General features: G+C 46.6%; 2 protein-coding genes across 13 annotated transcripts in view; one reads left to right on the top strand and one right to left on the bottom strand.

Moving 5' to 3' along the window:
• The window catches only part of PMFBP1 (polyamine modulated factor 1 binding protein 1), a 79,943-nt gene that overhangs the window by 25,015 nt on the left and 30,893 nt on the right, over positions 1–24,035 (top strand). For 11 of the 12 annotated variants that reach the window (XR_014514240.1, XR_014514241.1, XM_083452387.1 and 8 more), the window contains exons 4-5: positions 12,495–12,562; positions 19,924–20,050. Coding sequence is in view for 10 of the 12 variants with exons in the window: in XM_083452387.1 (XP_083308513.1) it covers positions 12,495–12,562; positions 19,924–20,050 (195 nt within the window). In the remaining 2 variants the exon portion in view is untranslated. Of the gene's footprint in view, positions 1–11,917; positions 11,955–12,494; positions 12,563–19,923; positions 20,051–24,035 lie in introns of those variants that run through there. The other variant, XM_083452379.1, reaches the window with a different exon arrangement.
• On the bottom strand, positions 11,302–23,975 carry LOC310683059 (uncharacterized protein). The gene is made up of 3 exons (XM_083452588.1): positions 23,244–23,975; positions 20,062–20,119; positions 11,302–18,592 (listed from the first exon to the last, which is right to left on the bottom strand). The coding sequence occupies exons 1-3, from the start codon at positions 23,578–23,580 to the stop codon at positions 18,409–18,411; spliced, it is 579 nt and encodes a 192-aa protein (XP_083308714.1). The 5' UTR covers positions 23,581–23,975; the 3' UTR covers positions 11,302–18,408.

The raw sequence follows: 24,035 nt of genomic DNA, 5'->3' as shown, positions 1-24,035 counted from the left end.
AATCCAATTTAGTGAGGAGTTTTAAAAATCCCATAATAAACGCCGAGTGAAATGTATGATTTAATGCGGGGCACCAATGGCTGCTATTATGTGCTATTAGCAAAGCGGGGCTGAGAGGGAGTCTTTATCACTGGCTGATGCTGGCTGGCCCGGCCTTTCCTCCTGCTATTGATTTGTAGCCGCTTGTCATAATGACATCGGGAAGCAATGAATGGAAGATGGGCTTTTGATAGGGTTGAGGGGGGCATGGGGGGGAGAGCAAAAATTCAGCAAGTTTTCTATCTCTTCTGCCTGATTAGATTTTTTTCCCTGTTCTTTTAAGAGCTTTCACATTCCAATAAAAATGCTAAACCAGCTCTGAAGCAGAATTGTTAGGGAGTAAATAGCTCATCGCTTTTAAAGGGGGAAGAGCAACATCTCGACAGCTCTGCTGACCTCACAGCATTTGAATCTGAAGAATGCTTCTTGTCTTGTGAAATGGAGGTGGCTGCTGGAGGCATCTTCGCCAGGGGCTTGTAGGCAGATCTCATAAACATGGTAGAGAGGGAGGGGCATTATGTGAGAAACCCAGCCAATTGCCCACAAAACGGACAAGGGGCCCTCCTTTAAAAAGGCTGGGTACTTCCAAGGCACTGCAGCATGGGGAAATCTCATGTTCACGTCTGCTGGGGAGAATATTGAACCCTGGGTTGAGAAAAGCAAGAAGATTCTTGCAGCTGTAGCTTCACTTGTGTCTTCAGGAATAAAGTGGTGCTGCCTCTGCCAGGAGGTGCCTCAAGTCTAGCTGTGGAGAGGAAGGGGCCACTGTGGGCTGGCTGTTGATCTACAACTGAAGCATGTCCCGCATCATGCAGCCACGTCGAGGTCCCATTGTAAATGGATTTGAGATACTTTTGCAGACAGAAAGCCAAGACCCAGTGCTTTGCTGCAGCTTTGAGATAGCCTTGCAAGGAAGAACTGATTAAATGGTGGGCGCTTCAGGACAGATGAAAGGGAGGTTTACTCAGCACATAGTTAAACTATGGAATTCAATTCCTCAGTATGCCTTAATGGCTGCAAACTTTGATTGCTTTGAAGGGGAATTAGATACATGCCTTGAGGGTAAGGCTCTCATGGTTACTTGTCATGGTGGCTGCTTGCCACTTCCAGGGAGGCAGCCTGCCTTTGAACACCAGTTGCTGGGGAGGCCAAGTGAGGAAGGTACTCTTGGGCTTGTAAGTTTCCCAGGGAGAAGAATGCCAGACTAGACAGTCCCCCTTTGGCCTGATCCAGCTTCAGGGCTGCTCTTAGATGCCCTTGCAAGCTGCTTATGTCATGGCCTAGCCAGGACATGGCTCTAAAGGGCATTACTGCTACATTCCCAGTTCTTGAAGCCTGCTTCCTTGCCTGGTCCCCTGGAAGTGGCTCTTCTTGCTGAGACCCAGGCCAGTTGCTATTTGACATGTCTGTCGTAAAGCAACTGGATTGCTGTCCTCCTCCCATAAGGAGCAGGTGAAGGACCACATTTTGCCACCTTGCCCACAAGGATATCACGGGGGAACATTGTCAAGCGCTTTGCTGAAATTAAGATATGCTTTGTCCACAGTGGTCACATGGTCTGCCTGTCTAGTAATTCCATGAGAAATGGAGATAAGGATGGGCTTGCATGGCTATTACTCTATAAAACTCACATTGGCTTCTGTTATACAATGCAGTTTTATTTTCTAGATACCCCAGGCCTACTGTTATAGCCAGACTGTGGTTTCCTTTCTGCAGGTCATTCATTATTAGACTAAAATACTTGTATGCTGTTGCTCCCGTTTGGCATTGTGTGTGTGTGTGTGAGTGAGTGAGAGAGAGAGAGGGAGATGCATCACAAGGTGGGGACATGGGAGCTCCCATTTGGAGAGGAAGTCTTTTGGGCTGTGCAGCAAGCCCAGCGCTCAACAACCGTGACTCTTCTCTAGCCCTTTTCGACTCCATTAGCAGCAGTCAAGGGAGGCTTCCTGCAGCAACCCAGATAGGCTCCTGCAACTCGGGGGCTTCTGCTGCTGCTGGCGCAGTGCTTCTCTCACACGCTTGTGTTCTCCATACTTGATCAATCACTGACAGCCTCATTGTTTTATAATGCCCCTCTCAGCACGCTGTTTTCAACCCACCGCCCTGCTTGCTTTATAGTCTATAAATATTTAATTCTTTAATAAACTGCTTATGTGTAACACCAAATGACAGGTGTGTGTCGTTCCTCTCTTCCATGGTGCATCTGTTTGCAAAACAGTGTTCTGCTCTCTCTCTCGGCAAGAGCCACAATGCCTCTTAGCCATCTGCAGCTTTGCTCCTGGAGTCTGTTGGCCTTCAGAAGGTGGTGCTGGGCTCACTTCTGAGCATGCTTCTACTTAGGGAGGGGTGTGTGGAGGGCCATTTGCTCTTGCGCCAGATTGGCCTCTATACAGCTTCTGTCAGCAGCTGCTGCTGCTGGGCTTTCTGTAAATCCCCCACCTCCCTGTTGTTTCTACACTGTAAGCTATGCGTGGAGGGGGCCCTATCCAAGGCCTTTGTTACAACCATTTCCTTGGTGCTGCTATCGCTGCTCAGTGTACTAACATCTAGACAGCCAAGTTGGGGGCCCTGGCCTCACTTGTGGCACCTGAAAGACTAACCATTTTTTTAAGGTGCAAGCTCTTTTGGACTATCCTCAGTTGCAAGGCTATGTACATGTGGTTTGCGGGGGCAGGATTGTAAATAGTGAGGTCAGAGTGAATTGAGATGCAGAAAAGTACAGAGATGCTGAAGCATCTTTAGCCAGTCCTGGCAGCTCCAGGGTCAGCAATCTACCGGTAAATCTTTGGCTGAGAAACAAGCAGAATGGGCAGCAGACCCTCCAGTTTGGGGAAAACAAAGCTGCCCCCCCCCCCCATGGTTAATCCTGGTTACCTTTATTGCTGTCTTTTGACACTGTCATCTGTTCTAGAGCTTTTTGTTATATACGCACTTTATCTATAAAACCTCTTCCTAACCTAAACTTGCTGTTTGACCCTGCCTTATTTTAAAGGGTTTCCTTTTTGTGTCTATGGGCACCTCAAAAGCCTTTGATGCCTTTACATAAGTTTTCTCTATGAAGAGAGGGTACTCATACCTGATGTATTGGGTGATATGTAGGGAAATCTGTAGGGTCCCTGAAGCTTGCTTTTAACATGAGACCTCCACTGGGTGGGGAGGCAAGATTGCAGACAAAGCCCTGCTGCCCATGAAAGAAGCTACACAGTGGATGCTGAAGCCAGGCCTGGGGCCAGTTTTGCCAGTTACTTAAGACACACCTTTTCATCCCAGCCTTCAGATCTTTTTGATGAGGCTTTCAAGGCGGCTTTTTACTGAGTAGTCTATTATTAATATAATAATAACATACTGACGCTGATATTTAGAGCTGATGAGCTGGTTGTACAGTACTGTTTTTGATTAGCTGTTGCAGGTGAGGTATTTTGTACTATTGCTTGTAAACTGCTTTGTGATTTTTAAGAAGAGGGGTATATATGTGGAATAAATGGAAACTTTCCTCCTCATTGGCAATGCTTTTCTGGAAGCATGAAGAGATGCTGTTTTCTGCAATGGTCGTGGTGTGTGGCTATAAACATGTTGTTGTTGTTGTTGTTGTTGTTGTTGTTACTATTACATTTATAACCCACATTTTCCCTAAACTGCGACTCAGGACAGGTTACACAGGTTAAAAGAACACAAATAAAATACAAAAAGCTGAAAACATGTAAAAGATAATTGTTAAAAATTAGTAGGGTTAACATAATAAAAAAACAAATCTATTAAAACACAGATAAGAAAAACAGCACAGCACTATTAAAACCCACCCTTTCTTTTCTTTAAAAAAAAAGCAGTTTCCAAAGGCCTGTCTGAATGCAACAGTCTTCACCTGCCAGCAGAAGGACAAGAAAAGGGAGCCAGTGTAGCTTCTCTAGGAAGGGATTTCCAAAGTCTGGGAGCAGCCGCCAAGAAGGCCCTCTCCAACATCCACATGAAGCACGCCTGTGAGGGTGGTGGGACTGAGAAAAGAACTTTATCCAAAACTCTCAGAGCCTGGTCAGGTTCACAGGAAAGAATACAGTCCTTCAAATAGCCTGGGCATAAGCCATGTAGGGCTTTATAGGTCATAACCAGCAATTTGAATTGTGCCCAGAAACAGATTGAGAGCCAGTGGAGCTGTTGTAAAAATGGAGTTTTATGCTCCCTATAATCAACCTTGGTCAACCATCCGGCTGCAGCTCTTTGGGCCAGTTGAAGTTTCCAAGTACTTTTCAAAGGGAGCTCCATGTAGAGCATGTTATAGTAATCCAAACTGAAGATGGTGCCACCTCTCATCCCATCTGAATTAGGATGCTGTAGAACTGAAAAGGGCAACCAAGAAATATGTGGGAGTGATCAGAGCCCCTGTCTTGGGAAGAAAGGCCAAAGAGATTGGGTCTTTTTAGTTTAGGGCAGGGGTCAGTAATTTTTTTCAGCAGGGGGCCAGTCCACTGTCCCTTAGACCTTGTGGGGGGGCCAAACTATATTTGGGGGGGATGAATGAATTCCTATGCCCCACAAAGAACCAAGAGATGCATTTTAAATAAAAGGACACATTCTACTCATGTAAAAACACGCTGATTCCCAGACCGTCTGCGGGTCGGATTTTGAAGGTGATTGGGCCAGATCCAGCCCCTGGGCCTTAGTTTGCCTACCCATGGTTTAGGGTTAGTAGAGCTGGAATGTGTTGCTGTGAAAATCATGTTGTTGCAGTTTCATATAGCAGAGACTTATTTTTTTATTTAAAGTTTATTTTATAGCACCCTTCATGATGTCAAATTTCAGGACGATGTGTAACATAAATCAAATATAGAAATACACTTTTAAAAAGCCTGTAAGACTTTAAAACATACTAAAACTTTCACATGTTGTGGGCATATGGAAGGTTTCAAATTGCCCAAGGTCACACTCCCATGCAGCTCACCCTCCATGGGGCAGGGGATAATCTCCATCTTGCTTGACAGGCATGGTCTGCCAGGCTTACCCATTTGGCCCACCGGACTGTTTTGGGCAAGTCATGCCCACCAGCTCTAAACCTGATGTCGTAAAGCTAAGGTGGGGCTTGGCTGAAAGGGAAGAGTTTGCCTTAAACCTGCTTTTTGCAGCTCTCCAGACACCTGACAACTACCTGGTTATCAGGAGCCTTTGAAGCACTGGACTTCCAGTGAGAAATCATGGCTGTTTAAACATTTCCTGACCAGGTTCCAAAGTCAGAGATAATTAGGTGATGTTTAATGATAGCTATTGCCTATTGTATTATTTCTGAGGAACAGAGATAACAGGGATTAACTTCCAGTGTTCTGGAAGGACTGTTCTCCCATCGTGAGGCTGAGAAATCTTCAAGGTGAATGACCAGGCAGCAGAAGAACTGCAATCTTGCCCAAACACCACTTAATAGCCCTAGGTGTCAGTCCTTAGGGCAAAGATCAGCTCAACCTCCCTTTTTTCAATAATTTCTGAAACTCCTATAAATTACTATAGGGACTCTCTCTCTGACCCGACAGCTGGTTTAAGACGAGATGCCATTAAAGGGCTCAAAACAAAACAAAAAAGCATGCTCTAATCGCCTTCGAAATCCAGCCTGCGGACAGTCTGGGAATCAGCATGTTTTTACATGAGTAGAATGTGCGCTTTTATTTAAAATGCATCTCTGGGTTATTTGTGGGGCATTGGAATTTGTTCATTTTTTCCCCCCTTCAAAATCTAGTCCGGCCCCCCACAAGGTCTGAGGGACAGTTGACCAGCCCCCTGGTGAAAAAGTTTGCTGACCCCTGCAAGTCTAATCATACGTCCCAAAGAAAGTTGTTAAACATCTAAGAGATTCCCCAACTCAAAAATTTTTTATCTTATTTTATTCTATTCTTAATCCTCAGCTTGACTGGTGAATGAGCTGCTTGTAATGTGAAACTATGTGACAGCTTGTTCTGAGAGTGGAATGTTAAGAATATAACTTCCTGATAAGCAAGGACTATGGATTTCAGGGAAAGCACTCAGTATAGGAAAAATACTGAAAAACACCCCACTGATTATTGGTGTCATGCAACAATTATTGAAGGAGCACTGAAAAGAACTAAGAGTGGAGATGCAGAAAATGGTAAATGGAAAAGGAATGGACAAAGTTGAGGCTGGAGAAAATATGCAGCCTTTGAGAAAGAATACTGGTGGAGGTTTGCCTGAGCAGTAGAATGTAATAGTTAAGCTGGAGGCTTTGGATGATGAAATCGAGAGGACCTCCTCCACATGCCTGAAGGAGCTAAATGCTGGAGTCATGATGTTAGACATGGGGAAGGAAACCACGGATGGAGAGACTAAGAAATATTCTGAGCTGGCAGAAATAGAGTTAGGAAAGAAATGACTATAAAATTTGAACTAAATCTAGAGGAAAAAAATATTAAGCCTCTCGCAACATTCTTGGAAAAATAATGGAAGAAGAGGAAATGGAAACTATGTTTTTTTAAAAAAAAAGGTTAGGATGGAAAATGATGGTCAACAGAAAATAGGAAGATAAGGATCTGGGTGTGAAAAAATGATTATACACAAGTAAATAACTATGGATCATTTTTTCAATATATGACCACAGCAAAGAGACTCTTGAAGGAATAAATACCAAGGATTTACTGTTTCTCAGTACTGGAGGTAAAATTGTTATGCTAGTCTGGAAAATGACTATTATTGACTTTTATCAATAGTAATAATCGAAGAACCTCTTTTGGACTTTTTGGAATTAAAAATGAATGAACTTGAAATGCCTAGACTTGAAGACTGGAAAAGCATTGCCTAGCAAGTGGAGTTACAGGTAGGTAGCCGTGTTGGTCTGCCGTGGTCGAAACAAAATTAAAAAATTCCTTCCAGTAGCACCTTAGAGACCAACTAAGTTTGTTATTGGTATGAGCTTTCATGTGCATGCAGACTGGGGGAACAGCTGGATACTACCCTGGAGTGAACATTTGAAAATTTTGAAGAACTCTTGTATATACAGCTGACAGGTGCATAGCTGGAAGTCCTTTTTTACTTATTGCTTTTTTTATATTCTTTTATTGTTATTTTTGGGGGATGTGGGTGGCGCTGTGGTCTAAACCACTGAGCCTAGGGCTTGCCGATCGGAAGGTCGGCAGTTCGAAAGCACATCAAAGTGCAAGTAGATAAATAGGTGCCACTCTGGCAGGAAGGTAAACAGCATTTCCGTGTGCTGCTCTGGTTTCGCCAGAAGTGGCTTAGTCATGCTAGCCACATGACCCGGAAAAACTGCGTACAAACGCCAGCTCCCTTGGGCACTAAAGCGAGATGAGCACCGCAACCCCAGAGTCGTTCACGACTGGACTTAACTGTCAGAGGTCCTTTACCTTTACCTTTTTGTTGTTGTTATTTTTTACTCCTTTAGTATTTTTACCTCTTTGTTATTTTTTGTTTCTTGCTTTGTTTTGGCTTCTGCTTTGCTTTGTTTCTTGTATTTTTTGTTATCCTCTACTCAGGGTTAATGAGGGGTTTGCATACAGATGAAGGTGATGGATGGTTGTTGAAGGACCCTGTGTGAGAGGCAGGGAAGGGAAGATCTCCTAGGGTGGGAGGCTGGGTGAAGAAAGGGAAGCTCCCAGGGGAGAGCTGGGAGGGTTCACCTTTTTCTGTTTGGGACAATTTAAGATCTCCCAGTGAGAGAGGACTTTGCATTCTTCTTTTTCTCTTTGTTTTTGTTTAGATTAGTTTGTATTGCATTGCATTGCATTATGAAAGGTCTTATTAAATTCTTACAGGTGGTGGGGGAGAGGAACCTTTGAAGCATTGCACAAAGGAGAACCTAGTGCGAAGACAGGATCATTCTCCTTTTACATCATCCATTGCAAAGGGAGAGCAATCCTGCTTAGTGCTGGGCTTGGTTGCACTTTTCTATTACGCAGGCAGGGGAGTGGCACCCACTTAAAGGAGAAGCAGAGCAAAATACAGTTTGAAACGGCTTCCCCTCTGCCAGCTTAACAGAAAAGTGCAGTGTACATGTACACACACCACACAATGGCTCTCTCATTCCTCAGTGTTACAATTTGGAGACATCCACATTTGCAGAACTGGACTGAAATGCAATGTCTTCCATTCATCCTATGTCTTCATGTGGATATCTTTTGGTGAGCGGTTGTATTTATATTTCAAGGGGGTGTCCATGATGCCATATGTGATACCTATGATAATAGTGACAGATTGTCCTCTGGTTTTTGTAATCTGGGGGAGGGGGGAAATGCCCCTAAAGGCTGCATTAAATTTAAGGAGCATGGGTGAACTACCATCTTATTTTTAAATACAAGGTGGCCATAGGTTTCTCTCATTTAAAAGCAAAACAAAAAAGAGAACCCCCAACTACTTCATATTTAAAGCTAATATAAAAAATGACCTTCCCAAGGAAAGGCATGGCATGCCTACATCTCCCCACTTGGTGGTTGGTAGTGATGGTGAGTGATCCCATTAGAGTTGTCCCAACTTGAGAGCATAAGGCCAGTGGGGTTGGGCTCTGTCTAGCTCAGCAAAGAGAGGTTTGGGGAATATTCCAAAATATTCCTATAAAGATGCAATTGTCCAAATATCTGTGCAAGTGGCCTCAGTAACCCTAGAGAAGACTACGTAAGAGAAGATATCTTGGGTCATTTGCCAACTTTGGGATACATATTACTGACTCCTGCAATATGCAGCTGATAGTGGAGAATGTGTGGTTTTGCAGATTTTGCATCATGTGCATTAGATGGTGAAAGGACATGACAGGTTTATTCATGGTGTAGAGAAAGCACACCCTCATAATATTACACCTGGGGACCATGCAGTGAAACTGACTGACTGGCATAGCATTTAGGACAGCCAAAGGAAGGAACTTCTTTAATAACCAACGGTTAACTTGTGGAATTCACTGCTTCAAAATGTGGTGAAAGCCACTGCTTTATATGGCTTTGAAATGGGGATAGAGTGATCAAATCTGGTCAGCTTTTTGCAGCAGACTGACCCAGTTCAATGTTTCCTGAACTTGCCTACAGCTCAGAATTCAGCTGTCAGCCATATTTCACACTTCTCTGGGTTTTGTGATTCTGTTTTGTTCCTGAGAAGTGTGTGTGAAAATACTTATTTTATGTTAAGATGTATACAACTTGTCTCTTTTAGGAGGAACAGTGCAGTGAAATGCATCTAAAACATGTGTTTTATGGGAAGATTGTGTACAAAATGTGTACAATTCACATGTGGATCTTTTGTATATTCTTTTGGAAAGTGTGCAAAAATCCAAACAGAAAAGGCTCATTATTGAGCCCCAGGGAAATTGACCTGAGACAGACGTAGACTGGTCCATCCACCTCCACCCTGTTGATGTGAATGGTTCTGTGCAATTTCTATGCAGAGCGGGTGTCTGCCCCTAAATATCTTATTTGGTCACTGCCAGTCAGAGCAGGTGATATTATTGGGCTGACACAAAAGAAGGCAGCTGTCTATCCCTCCATCACTCCAGTCAGTATAGGTTTAGAATCTATGGAGGTTGTCTTATTTTGTCCTCCCAGCAGCCCAAACAAATGGCACAGGGACCAAGACCCCTGAGGGGTTTGAACCCAAGATCAGTGTTACCTAGAACCACTGCATCATGTGGACTGGCTCCTTCACTTTCTGGATTCCTTTTTAGTAGGCTTCTTTTTGGTTTAAGGTGGGTTTTTTTTTACTTATTTTAAAAATAAAAAAGGAATCCCTTGTAATCTTCTCAGATATTTCTGGTGTTTGTGTGGTTAGATAATGGGTGGGTGGAGAAGCTTTGGCCCTTTAGCTGTTGCTGAACTACAAGTCCCACCACCCTCAGCCACTGGCCATGCTTGCTGTGGCTGTTGCAAATTGTAGTTCAGCAGCATCTGGAGGGCCTGGAGGTTCCTCAGCCCTGTCGTACTTCAATATTCTGTCTGTTCCAAAATAAGCTGTGTGGCAACCCTGCTTTGGACTCCATGATGCTGCTTCCATCCCTTTGGACTAGGTGGTGCCATCCCTGCTTTTCAATTTCTTTGTAACTTAAAAACAACAGGTGGGCCCTCTGAAGGGACTTGACCCTAACCCCATTTTACTCCCTTTGGTTTCCTTTCCTTTCCAGGGGCACTGTATCAGTCGCTTCCTGCTCTGTGTGGGCCTCCTTTTTTCACCTTGAGCAGGACAGTGAAATCCAGGTGTGGGGAAGGATGATGGGGGGGGGTCTCTAGTTCAGCCCCACTTGCTAGCTTCCTCAGTCCCCCTCTGGGGAATCTGCTTGCCATGGGAGTGGGCAGAGTCCTCAGAGGTATGGCTGCCTTGGGCCCCAGCTTGCCTCCTTTCCAGCAGCCACTGCTGGTCTTTGGCCTGGTCCAAGTTTCACCCTCAGCAACTCCTGTGGAACCAGTGCTGCTGCCTCTTCTCCCTTCTCCTTGTGAGGCTTCTCTGCATCCGCTGTGGAAATGCCAGTCCAGGCTGGAGCAGCGCTGAAAGTCCCTTGCCCAGGAATGCCCCCGGAGCCTCCTAGTGAAACATGTGACTGGAAATGCAGCGCTGTCTCAGCTGCCTTCTCTCCCCTGCCTGTTTCTCTGGGCGTGGCAGAGAGGATCTTCCTCCCCTTGGCACATTCAAAGTTGGCCTGCACTCCATGTGACTCATGACTCACCATCTCTTCCCTCCTCTCCCAGTTCTGTTTCATTTGAATAAAGATAATTTATGTGGACATTCCTTCAGTCGGGTGTCTGTCATCATTCCTCCCCCTCCCTCTGTCCTAACACTGTTATTTCATTGATGCTTTGCGCCCCAATGGGGTCGTTATGCTTTTGCATATCATTATGTTTTTATGAAGAACAACAGCGACATCTGCATGTGCCGCAGCGCTATGGGCATAAGCAGAGGAAATGCAGCAACACCCCCCCCCCAAAAAAAAGACGGTGCCTTCAACTCCCTGTGCTGCCACCACTGCCACCAGCAGCTCCACCATCAACGGCACCCTCCCATTTCAACTCATCCGAATATTCATACTTGCCCAAGAGGGAAAGCTGGGAAAGGAGGGGGGTAAATTCTGTTATCTAAAATTCTCCAGTCAAGTTCTGCTTCTGAGCCAAGAGCATGTCACCGTATGGCAGCTTGTGAAGCTGACAATGGTGGTTCTGCTGGCAGGAAAGCCCCTCCACCCCCAAAACCAACCAGCATCCGATGAAAAGCCAAAGGGAGCAGTGACAATCCTGCTGTTGTCTGAGTGTGATAAAAGCCCCCAATTAAGACGTTGGCCATGTCTAAGAGCCACAAAGAATCCCCTGTATTCAGCTGCAGCTGCCGCCACTGGTGCCTTCCTTGGCTGGTTAGTGCCAAGGCAAAAGGATCTCAGCCGGCAAGTAATTGATGAAATGACTGAGTGGGGACACCAAAAGAAAAGCAAGTAAAGGAGGAAAACAGAGGAGACCCAATTGTTTGCTAATAAGAGGGTGGGCTGCAATTCCCGCATGGATATCCTTGCCCCCCCCCCCACACCCTTGACATCGTCTCCAGAATTAATCTGATCCCAAATGCCTGTGAAGAAGGGCAGACCTGCCAGGGCATTCCCCTGGAGCCAGCGATCCTCCTGGCAGCGCAAGTCAGGCTTGGCCTCAGTCCCCTCTTCGAAGGCTCCGCTGCTGGAATTGGAGGTATCCCAGGTTATATCCCACTTTCAAAGGTTTCCAAATGGAAGGCGGACTGAGGTCTGGCTCCTGGCATCTCAGGCAGATAGGCAGGCTTCTCGTTGCCCCCAGCCCCCGCCCCTGCCCGCAACATTGCACCTGTCTTGGCTCACCATCCCCCTGTAGTTTGCCTTAATGATATGCAAATGAAATATGCATAAAACCATTCTACTGTATGATGATTAAACACTGGAGACATTAACAGCCGTGCCTCGCGCTTTGACGGTGATGGTAATCTTCCCCGAATATCCACTTTGCGGAGTTTGAGAAACCCAAGCTGCTGCTGGCCGGATGTGTGGAGGCTTGAGCGGGCACCGCGGGTGACCCAGCACCCATCTCTCGGCTGCTTCTTTTCCAGGAGGATCTCCTACCCCCCTTTTCGTCCTGCATTCCGTTTGTAATCCAGCCACGCGACTGCACCGGGCGATTAACAGAACACCCCTCTTTTCTCTTAACGTTTCAGAGCTCATTAGCAAAACGATTATTCCTCATTAAGCGCAAAAGCTTGTTCATTAGAAGAAAAAAAGATGCCCAAAAGATGCCATTGCTGTTAATCCTGATCTCTGCCGCTTGGCAATAAATCCTGTACCAGTATTTTCCATGCAAAAGAGATGCGTGCCAATCTCCGCTTTTCTCTTCGGTGGGTTTCTTTTCGGACGAAGAGGGAAAACAAACCCCCATTTAGCATATTTTGTAAATTCCCATTAAGTGAGAAGCCAATTAATATTCCCGTGGCATGACTTTATTTTTGTGTCTTCCTTTTGTCTCCAGCACCCGTCCCTGGCTCAGCGCCCGATGCCAGCTGAAAGCCTTTCAGGATCCACAACAGCACAGACAGTGTAAGTAAGCAGCTTTGTTTTTCTACAAAGCAGCCCCAGAGAGCCTCCGGCGCCACAGAGTGGGACTCTGGACCTGGCCTGTCTGGTGTGCCACCTGGGCGTCAGGAGTAGCACCTTCCAGATCTCGCTCTGCTTTCAAGTTGGTGCAGATCTTAGTGGTATATATTCTCTCTCTCTCTCCCCCCCTCTTTTTCTTTCTCTCCCCCCCCCTACACACACACACACACACTCCATAGTGGATCTTGAAAAGGGCGTCCCATCGGCCCCATTCATCTCCCTGGTGATAGCAACGCATGGAAATAAATCTGCTACTGCTTCTGAAGAAGGGTGGGTGGGTTTGTTTGTTTTTTCTGGGTGGAGGGGGGAACATCTGTGTATACCTGGTTTAAAAGTGGCAAGTGTATACACGGGCATTCTCTCTCTCACTCGCTCTCGCACACTTGTACTTTCTAACTTACACACGTGCACATACACAGGCATCAACATGTGTGTGCAAGCATGCACACATGGATAAAATCTGAGTGCATGCTCAAAGGGGTGGGCATACAGGCGCACCCGCCTTGTACATACCTATCTCTGTGTGTGCCAGTGTCTGTGCCTTCGGGTGCGCATTCACACGCAGCAGTCACGCGTCCATAGAGAAGCATTGCGAAATGTTCTCTCTCCAGCCCTGAACACCCAAATAATGCTCTTTTCTGCCTGCCTTCAAAGGTCTTACGGGAGACCTTCCAGCTCGTCCTCATCCACCCCGCCCCCCAATCTCCTCTCTCTTTTCCGCTGCAGGTTTGGCATCACTCTCTGGTCCACTGACTGGCAGCTGGTATCAGCCAGAGCCTGTGTTCATGATGCTTCCTGTGGCACCTCTTCTTCAATGGTGGCTGTCTCCAGTTAGCTGGTTGTTGGCTGGGCTGGAGTGTCTTCTCTCTTTCTGGTTCTAGCTATAAATGAACCTGCCTGGCGAACAAACCAACAGCTTGCAGCGAACAACCCATTTGCGTGCCTTCTGTTACGCCGACAGATGCCCAGTTGCCCCTGGCACAGCAACGCAGGAGGGGCAAGCAGACGGGGGGCTGTTTTTGCTCTTGGCGCCTCCTTCTTTTCCTTTCTTCTTTTAAAGGCTCAAGGATGCCAGCCTGGGCTTGGGAGTGGCATCATGGCGGAAATGGCGGCCTTTGTCTTCCATTGCGCTGGCTCCACTGCAGCAGAATGAAGCTGAAATGGCGGAGGGGTCCAGTTGGCGCCTTGCCTGTGGGGGAGCCCCTGGATCTCTGGAGTCCAAGGGAGAGGCGAGCTTGCCCTCCTCCTCCTGGCACCCCGTGCCCTCGGCTGCCGCTTGTTGTCTGCTCCCGGGCTCTGGCTAATCTCCCTTTGCTGCTCCGCACTGTCTGGCCCACGTACAGGACCCCCAGAACATATGCCCGCTGCTGCTCTTATCACACGAAACTGTGGCGTTGCCACTGAATGGATGGCACCGTGCCAACGAGTCTGCCATCCGCCCTTGCAGGCAGCTCTTTCCTTTCTTCCCTCCCTCCCACCCACCCTCTCTCTCTCACTCTCACTCTCCCCTCCTCCTTCTGTCGACTTGACGTTAATTAACACACGGATTAATTGATTTTAAAAGCAAAAGAATTACAGTCAACTTTTCCCACAGGGTGCCGACGCCAGCCGCTTGGCACATTTCTGCCTTTCACAGGGGGGCAGGAGGGAGGCGCCCACAGCAGCGCAGCGCAGCCAGCCCCTGCAGGAGAAGTGAGCAACGTTGGCTGCTGATGGAAGGCGAGCGACACCCTCCCATCTCATCCTTCGCAATGTGTTGCTATTACAGTTCGTTATAAATAATCAGAGGAGCCCCTCCTCCCATCCCTCTTCTAAAAAACGAAAGCTCTTCTGAGCTCTGAGGAGACAAGAAGTGTCCCCCACCCCCAGCTTGGCTTATTATCACCAAATACAGAGATAGTCTCTGTTGTATATAATTAAGCAGTTAGGAAGGGAAGGATTTCCCACCTCCAGCCATGCTAGCAATGACGGAAAACGTCTCCCTCTTTCCCTGGTCTTGCCTCCTCGTTTCTTCCTCCCTAATTGGCTCAGATGCGTGGCTTCTGGTGAAGAATCTCAACCAGGTCCAAGTTGGTGGGTTGCAATTAAGGGCAATATTTCTCATGCCAGGGCTTAGGGTGCTTTTGCCTCCCCCCACCCCACCCCCTGGAGGCAAAGGGCCAAGCAGACGAGGCGGGGTGGCCAGCTGGAACCAGCCTTTGCCTTTTATTTCGTTTTGTTTTTTTAAAAAAATACACACACAAAGCAATTGAAGCGGTGACTGGAATCCATTATGCAAATCAGGCAGTATTTGCATAATGTTTCATGACTGGAATATGCAAATGAGTTGTATAATTTATGAGTGCCAGTGTCTGTCTGTGAATTTGTCCTGTGCAGAGGCTCCCTCTTAACACCAGTGAAAGCCTCTCCCTCCCTTCCTCCTCTCAACTCTTTCCTTTCCCAGGCCAGACCTGGCCCAGTTTGCTCTTCCCACCCTGGGAGGGTGTTGCTCAGGTTAACTGCAGCAGCAGCAGCAGCCCCGCACAACACAGAGAGCAGTCCAGGGGAACATCCTCTCGGGGTGGGGTGAGTTGGAGTAGGCAAAAGAGGGAGTGGAGCAGGCACATTCCAGGCCCCTCTTTCTCCAAGGCTTTTCTGGGGGGTTCATGGGATCCCCCTGCTCATCTCTTTCTTTGACTGAAGGGTCTGGACAGTGCAGTTTTTCATGGACTCCAAGCACTGGGCTTCTAGCCCCAATGTGACTGATGTACATCCTGAAATGGGGCAGTTTTTCTGTTCTGACTGCATGGTTTTGGAACAAGAGCCAAACATTCCTTTAAACTCTCTGCTCTGGAGGTTGACCAAAGCTTGACTCGGAGCAGTCCATGGGAGCATCATTAAGACTTTATGATGACTTTCCTTAGGCGGCTGGCGATAAGCAGGTAGAAGGTAATGTTGATAACTCTAAGTTGGTGGTATTGTGTCTTGTAAATTTAAACTGCTTCTTGCTTCAGTAGGAACCATTTCCTGGTTGGCTTCCAGCCTTTTGTAGTAGAAGGCTATTATGTCTATGCTGAGGTAGAGCTGCTCTTGCCACAGGAACTGGCCTGGCAGCTCAACCCTTTTGGCGACTCTGTGCTTATTGCCTTCCACAGCCATTGCTGGGCAAAGTGCGCAAAATCTTTAAATCTTTTAACAAATCGTTGATTAATCCCTGCTAAGTAGATTAAATCCCCCTGTATACTTTCAGCGGAAGGAATTTGCTCGGTGTCTTTCAGGGCACTACCAATACACCAAGATACTTTGGTGAGCCGCACAGATTCTCTTAGCACAGGCCTCTGAATCAGTCCTGCCATTGAAACGAGCTATGGTGTCTGAGTACCAGCTAGAGTGGATTTGATTTAAATCACTAGTCACTGAGACTTGATTTAATTTTTATTTTTTTTACAGAAAGACATTCCTGCTGGTATAATCTTAATATTTACAACCAGATGAAGGTTTCACTTTTGGAAGAATAATTTTTTAGAGTAGTTTTTACAGTTATATCAAAAATTACTGATTTGGTTATACTATTAGAAATACATAGATAATTCTGAAATCATTGTGAGGTTTAATAAGTTAACTGTTTATATTTTGACAACTTTTCTGCTGTACTTTATTGGAAGGAGAAAAATAATCACTTAATAACAATTTAAACAATTTATTTAACTAAAACAATAACGTTGTAGCATATGTATCCATGTTTGTTAACTGATGTGGTTAAACTTTTTTTTTAAAAAAAAACCAACTGAGTTTCAGCACACATGAAAAACTTAAAAGAAATCCTTATTTCCTGATGAATAGCCTTTGGACTACTATGTAACTTAAATAGAAAACTCTTTAGAAAGATTCATCCCCCCAAAGCATTTTATTTTAAAAATCCAATCTTAATTTTAAAAAATCAGTTTTTAAAAAATGCGATTTAAATTTTAAAAAGTGGAATTTTATCTACCCTGGTACCAGCTGGACTCTCTGCCTTGTCAGTGCCCAGAAGCAGGAGAACTTGGAAGCCAGAGCATAGGAGCCTACACTTCCCTGACCTGACATCACAGTTCAGAGGCTGGCCACAAAAGGCTGCATGGCCCATTCCTCCATCAGACAGCTAGCAGCTGCTGTTTCTGAATGTCAGTAAGCTACCTTACATCAGGTCCATCTTGCCCAGTATGGTTCAAGGTCTTGGCCAGAGAAAGACTTTTGGTGTCACCTGATGCCAGGAGGTGCCATTGGGAACTCAGCCTGGGCCTCCAGCATGACAAACAGATGCTCTGCCACTGAGTTCTGTTCCTTCCCATATTGTGCCAGGGAGGAGATGCCTGGTTGTAACTGTGTGAGTGAAACTCAAATGTCTAAAAAGATCACTACTCCCAGTCTTGGCATGATCCGCCTTGCAGATGCACTTCACACATTTTTCTTTTATTAACGTGGAGAGAAAAATCCATGTCTGGAAAAACCAATTGTCACATTAAAGATTCAAACCCTGTGTGAGAAATAGAATATGCACAAATGTGTTTGTTTTGTATACACATTTTAAATTTCTGTGTTTTTATTGTAAACTCAGTGTTTGACTTCTAGGAGGATTTCGCTCATTAGTTTTGCTTCATGGAGGTGGCTGGAGAAGTGAGAGGCAAGCCCACAGGGAGGCAGCCAGGTGTTGAGTTTTTACCCAGAGCACAAATCATTGGCAAACCCTAATTCTGCTGTGTTTCCCCAGCCAGGAGAGTGAAAAGGCTGGGCAGTGGCAGTGGTGGTTTCTCCTCGGAATAGAAGCTGAGGTTCTCAAGGAACAGCCACAGTGACCAGATTGTGTACTGGTAACCCAATTCCATGTGCACAGAAATCCCTCCACCAAAGAAGTTTTTATTCTCCTTTGGGGCTGCAGCCCAGCCTTGCTGCTTCCCATCATTCACTGGCGTTCTTTAGTTTTCTTTTGAGCTTTCCCAAATTGTCACACTTGGTATTCCTCTTTTCTTTAATGATCAGCCCTCCTCCATTTCAGGTCATTCAGTCCAATCTTGTATCACCAGCAACAATTCTCTTCAATTCCTAATTGAACCCTTCAGGGTCCTGATCTCCCCCCTTCAGAACTCCACCTGAGAACTCTAGTAATGTCTCTTGGGGCTCTCTCATGTGCCAATGACAAGACTTAAGTGTGTTCATTATCTCTTGGGTGTTCCAGGGGTTGGCTGGCCTCAGAACAGGAGATATAGATATATAGATACCCCTCCCACCCAAATCAGCCTCTTTGCCCTGTACTCCAGTCTGTAATAGATATTAGAGGGTCCTGGACTCCATATTTTAAAGCACTGGCCTTGTGGCAGAATTCCTCTGGGACATCTTCTGGGCCTCCAATATCCTGGAAAACGTAGTTAAGACATTATCTGCCTCCCTGCTTCAGCCAAGGGCTTCCAGAGTGGTTTGGGCCATTAGATTAATGCAGATGCTTTGTGGCTCTCCACGCCCTCTGGCATAGATTTCCCCAGTCTCTGCCTACCAGTGTCGTCTCTGGTTTCCCCTGGGGTCTTCATCCATACTTTGTGACGTAGTAGCTTGATGGCTTGCTTGGCTCTTGACTTGAATGATGAAAACACTCATATTCTTGACACAGGCTGGGTGCAGTCATGTGATTTGGTCATATTCACTCTCTTTACAGGAAGCACCAGCCAAATTTGCCACCAAATAATTGTTTCATCATTCTGCCCGTTCCAAACGTCTGTCTGCGAATTGCCTTCCTTCCTATATTAAGTTGCCTTGCTTGCCTCCTTCAGATGATTTCAGGGAGCAGTTAATGCTAAGCTCTGCTCATCCTCTTCCCCCAAATGCAGCCCTTTCTGCCCCTCTGCGTTGCCTCCGGGTGCAATAAGTAGGTTAATACTTGCTGTAGGGTTAGCCTGAGGGTTAGAGTTCCCAGTGGGCAAACCAGCATTCTGCGTGGGAAGTGTGCATGTGCGTGCCCGCCTGTGCATACAAGAAAGAGAGAGAGAGGGCTTGTGAACAGAGAGGTTTTCAAGGTTAACACACACGTTCCATTCCCTTGTTATGCCACCTTCAGCAGAGGTAGCTAAACTTGCAAACCATTTCCTCTTTTTAGAAAATGCAGTGTTAGGTATACCTTTGCAACCTGTTTCCCCCCCTCATTTTTTAGAGGCAGGAAAACTTGGGCTGTGTCCGTGAGCTCTCTTTCTTTCTCATCTTTCCAGAGGCTGCTAATGCCCTCCCTCTGGAACTTGAGAGGCAGGATTTTCATCCAACTGAAAGGCCTGGCTCTTGTTCAGGAAGGGGAGATATTACCCCCAGTCCCAAGTGGAGTCCTATCAAATGCTATGAAAATGGGAATGTCTCTTCCCCATCCCGTTCCCTTCCAACAGAATACAAAGGACTTGTCTGAAAAAAAAGTATTCTTGGAACTCACAGCAAGTGAAAGATGCTGACATCTCCTCCCACAGACCGAAATAGCTATACATATATAGATAGGAGCTGCCACCCCCAGTGTGGGGATGTTGAGAAGCCAGAGAGCCTGGATTAAACTTCAGCAAGGATCCTGTGGGGTGGGGGGAAGCATCTCGGGCATTGCTTTGATGAGGTGGTCACAAAGCCTGCCGGTTGGGGCTCCAGAGGAAAATAGAAAGCTGCCTTCTTCTGCTGAGTCAGACTATTAGTCCAGCTTAGCTCAGGGCTAGCAGTTGCTCTCCAGGGTCTTTTTCATCCTAACCTGTGGATCCCGGAGGTTGTGCCTGGGACCTTTTGCACACCATGCAGATGCTTTGCCACTGCACTAAGACCCTATAAACCTTTCCAGCCAAGCCCTAGAGCCCTTTCCAGGCCACAGCATGCTCATTGGTGACTCACAGGGGCAAATAGTGCTAGAGCTGCAGCCATACATCATGCCTGGAGGTGCCCATTCAGGGTATACAAGGTATGCGCACAGCAGCCTCTTGTAAGAAACAACCGTTGGGGTTGGGGAACACTGCTTTCCTGAGTGTGTGAGTGAGTGAGTGGTCGGTCTAGATGAGCAGAGGGAGATATAACTTTTACCAGGTCGGGCTGTCTGTCCACCCATTTGAGGACAGTTCTCTCCAGGTTCTCCAGCAGAGAAAGGAAGACAATTCCTATCACCTGATCCTTTCCTAGCTAGAGATACAAGGGATTGAGCCAGAAGCATTCTGCATGCCAGGCAAAGCTACAGCAGACGCTTCCCTAAAACCAATTTGTTTGTTCCTTTTCCCCAAATTCTTCTGTGCAGCCTTTGTACCTTTTCTGACTGGCCTTCCCTTCCTCCCTTTGTGTAGGTACTGTCTGCCAGGACAGGAGCAAGCAGAACTGAAGTCTCTTTGGGGACTGAAAGAGCACTTTACTTGTGAGCTGGATCTTCAGCTGAGAGATGCTGGTCACACCCAGGAGAAGGTGAAAGCAGAGGTAGGGTTTACCTTTCTGGAGGCGGCTGCAGCAGCACAAGCAGACACTGGACTAGCTGGGCTAGCCTGCCTGGGAGGAAAGAAGGATGATCAGAATCAGCACTTTGAGGCCAAGGAAGGGAAGGAGAGCAGGAATGCTTTTGCCCTTCGTTTGCCAATAGCTGCCCACCAGTGTGGCAGTTCTGAAAACCTTTCCCTAAAGCTCTGGCGAGGTTGAGCAGGCATTTCTATCTATATATGTATGCAGGGCCATCTTTTCCTGATTTACAAGGGACAATGTGTTGGCTCTCACTCAAGCAGGTGCTGGCTTCTTAATTTCTTCTGGCCTGTGAACTTTAGATGTACCCATATACATGGGAAGATTTCCATTATATTTGTACATCCCACCGTCCTTCACACACACAAAATGCCATACCAGAGCAGGTCACTTCATTGTTTTAACTTTGCTTCTGCTTCATCCAACTTCTGTAATAATGCAAACTGGGAACAGCCACCCAATGGAAGCTTGAAGGAAAGTGCAGTCACCATCTGCTTCATTCTTGAGAAGTGCATCTCCCACATCTGGATCTTCTGTGCACTGGTTTACCATAGCAACACCAGCAAGGTTCAAGAATTGGTTCAAGAATGTAGAACCAGGTGTAATAGTCTCTAGGGCATTGATTACATCATGTTCCTGTCTTTGATGGTTGTGTCCTGTTGCAAAACCTGCTGTTATCCTATTTGCTGCCAGGGTCTGACTCTGTGAGAATCAAAGGAAGGGGCTGTAGGTTATACACAGCAGTGTTAGCTAGCATGGTGATAGTGTTAGTGGATCTCTGTACATATGTATCTTTACTTCAAAGACCAGAGGAATTGTATATAGCAGATAGTAGTGTTTAGCTTTGCTTGTATCTGGAGACAATAAACACTTTGTTAGTTTGAACGGCCTGGGAGAGGAGATTTTCCCTTAACCGGGGACTCTGGAAGAAGCTGTTTTGCTGGGAGCAGGAATTCTCTGAAGGCTCTTCTGGGACTCTGCATACTCTGCTGATATTTCACCCTGGTTGACGTGTGGTGAACTACCAGCAGACTTCCACAAGTCACCAACAATGATTACTCAGGACTCTGGAAATGGGTTCATTGTGGCCCAATTGCTGTAGGTTTCCTGGGATGTTACTCTTGCTGCATCTTGAAACTGTCAGCTATCAACATCCCAGTGCTTGTTTGCGTCTGAGAATCCAGGAGAATCTCCAACAAAAAGCAATGCTGTTCTCTCTCCGAGAAAGATCTGCCTTCTGTAGCTGAGAGGAAGACTCTAAATCTCTTTCAATGCATTCCTCACATCCTCAGTCAACTTCCTCGTAACAGGCGGGCTTCTGCTTTGGCATGGGAGACATTAGAAAAGAATCAGAGGAGGAAAGAGGCACAGTGGGGAAGCCAAGAGCTCAGGCATTACTTCTGCCTCTCAACAAGGGTAGAGGTTTGTCAGTCGGTAACAAAGTCTTGGGCCCTTTTGCTCCAATCTGGAGCTCCAACAAGCCACTTCTTACTTCCATATGTGGAAGTGGAACATCTGGAACTGAAGGACCTGGTCCAACCATGAAGGCTTGAGAGAAGGCAGGCAAATGAAATGCAGTCACGCCCTCGACTTCCAGGAGGAAAGATGGCAGACTAGACATCTCTTGTTGACACACTGTCGATGGGGATAATTATATGGTGATTAATGATAGCCATACCACAAATCTTGTTTATCTCATTATCTCTGGGAAAACAGAGATAACAGGGATTAACCTCTGATACTCAGAAAAGCTGCCTTCCATGCTTTAGGACCGAGAAGTTTTTGAGGGACTCAGACAAGGGTGAGTGACTGAGAGCGGAGGAAATCATAATCTTGCCCAAACACCTCATAATAGTCCTAAGGAACATAAGGTTGGCGAAATCTACCTTTCTTTAATTATTTGTGAGACTTTTAATAAATTATGACCGAGGGAGGGGAGCTGCATTCCTCTTCCTCTCTGTGAGGATTTAACCCTCAGCAGCTTCTGCTTCAACGGTGCTGCAGATGTCACAAGAACTTGGTTCTCAGCACATAGAAGCATTTATTGGCAATCCCAGGAAACTGAACTCCTTTCCATCCTGTGATCCTGTGCAGGATCCTTTGAGCATGAACCATTCCACACAAAATGCCATATGTGATTATTCCCAGCCCCCTTAAAATCAAACTTGGGACCAAATGAAACAAACGGTGATGGGTGAAAGGAGCTTCCTTTCTGCCCAGGGTGCCAAAGGCCAGGCTCTTCTGAGCGGGGCATGGGAGGTCTTCTTAATTTGCTCTGGTTCCAGCCTACATACCCTGAGCCTCCAGCACAGAGCAGGTCACATGTGCAGATATGCTCACCCAGCCCTTTTGTGTGTGCTTTGCATGGAAAAAAAAGTCTGCTTGTGGAGGAGCCGCCAGGAAGGGCTTTCCTCCCAAGCTTCTGCAGCTGCTTCCATTTCAGGCTCTCTTGCCCTCCATCCGCCCATGATCGGTCAGCCCCTGCCTTCACGGGAGCGCTCCTTTCCTTAACAAGCACAACAATGGCAGCTGCAACGGCCTGCCGCTGGATCTTCAAAGAGGAAATTAATTCCATCTGCAGAAGGGTCAAGTGCTGGAAAGTGCCGAGCAGTGCAGTTTGCATGGCAGGCTACAGAGGCGGCGATGCTAATAAGACTATGTTGAGAACAGCAGCCTGGCTCTGGGGAGTCCGATGAAGGCTTCTACAGATTTTGAAAGAAACAGTCTCCCACACCTAATGATGTCTGCTTTCCAATTCATTAATAATGTGGAGCTGGGAGATGGGAGGGAGAGGCAGGCCTGGCTTTGAAATATCAGAATGGGAGAAGATGGGGATTGCTCCCTCCTCTCACTAGAGGTCACAAAGCGAGAAGCAGCTGCAGCCACAGGGCCACCAGAGCTGGGAGCCAAGGACCATAGCATTGCAGGAATAGTTCCCGTGATGGGCTGCAGCAGTAGGAGTTGGAAGAGGCCTTGAAGCGCAGCCCAAACAGGCCTCGGCCTTCAGGAAGACAAGTCATCAGGTGATGCCTAATGAAGGGGTTTCAACTCCAAGCAGCTTCCTTTAGGCTGCCTGGACACATTGTCTGACCTTGCTGCTTTGCATCGTTAAAATTTCCCATTCCCAGGATGGTGCTTAAGGGAATTGCCATTTTACCTTCATCTTTCCCCTTCCCAAAACCAATTGGAAAGGTCGCTCCCAAAGCAGGCGTGAGCCACTCTTCCTGGGCCAAGTGAGTTGTGAGTGAAACTGTTCTCTGTTTTCTTGAAAAGCGCTTCCTGGGTCCAGTGACGTGGTGCCTGATATCATCTCTTCCCTGGCGCTGCCAGGGGGATGGGCTATGTTCTTGGACCTCACTCTGCTTGCAATGCACAGAGCTGGGGAAGAGGACACACCCACTTGCAGCCTTCCCAGCCGCTTCCATCAGGCTGATATTTCTTGGCTTTGACATGCCTGCTGGAAATTGCTCTGTCTCCACGTGATTTTTCTGCATGGTTTCAGCAATTCCACACAAATGTTATTCCCTGCTGGGAGAGACAGTGCTGGCCAGGAAGCTCTCTGTCCCAGGTAGGAGCTCTCAAAGCAGAGAATTTGTGTCATTTTACCCCCTTCCCTGACTCAATGTAACTTAAAGGAAGATGGTGGGAGGTGCTTTTATTGGGGCGGAGAGGGGCGACATTCATGCTCTGATGCACAGCTTTTTGTCTTTCCTTGGAATTTTCTAAAAGCAATATACATGTTTTTCTACTTTTTTATTTTGTTAGCTTTTGTAAACTACACTGGGAATGCTGGTTGACCATTGAAGGGTAGGGCATACATTTAACGAATAAGTAAATGGGGAATAAAAAGAGTCCAGCGAGGTTGCCCAAGTGTGGAAACAGAATGTGAGTTTCATCTGCCAAGCTCCAGCTTCAGCCCCAAAATATCTTGGTTCCAGGGTATGTTATT

This window comes from Podarcis tiliguerta, assembly GCF_965153285.1.
Source record: "Podarcis tiliguerta genome assembly, chromosome: 8".
Taxonomy (NCBI): Eukaryota; Metazoa; Chordata; class Lepidosauria; order Squamata; family Lacertidae; genus Podarcis; species Podarcis tiliguerta.
The sequence above is the reverse complement of the archived record's forward strand: the minus strand, read 5'-3'. Positions and strand labels throughout refer to the sequence as shown.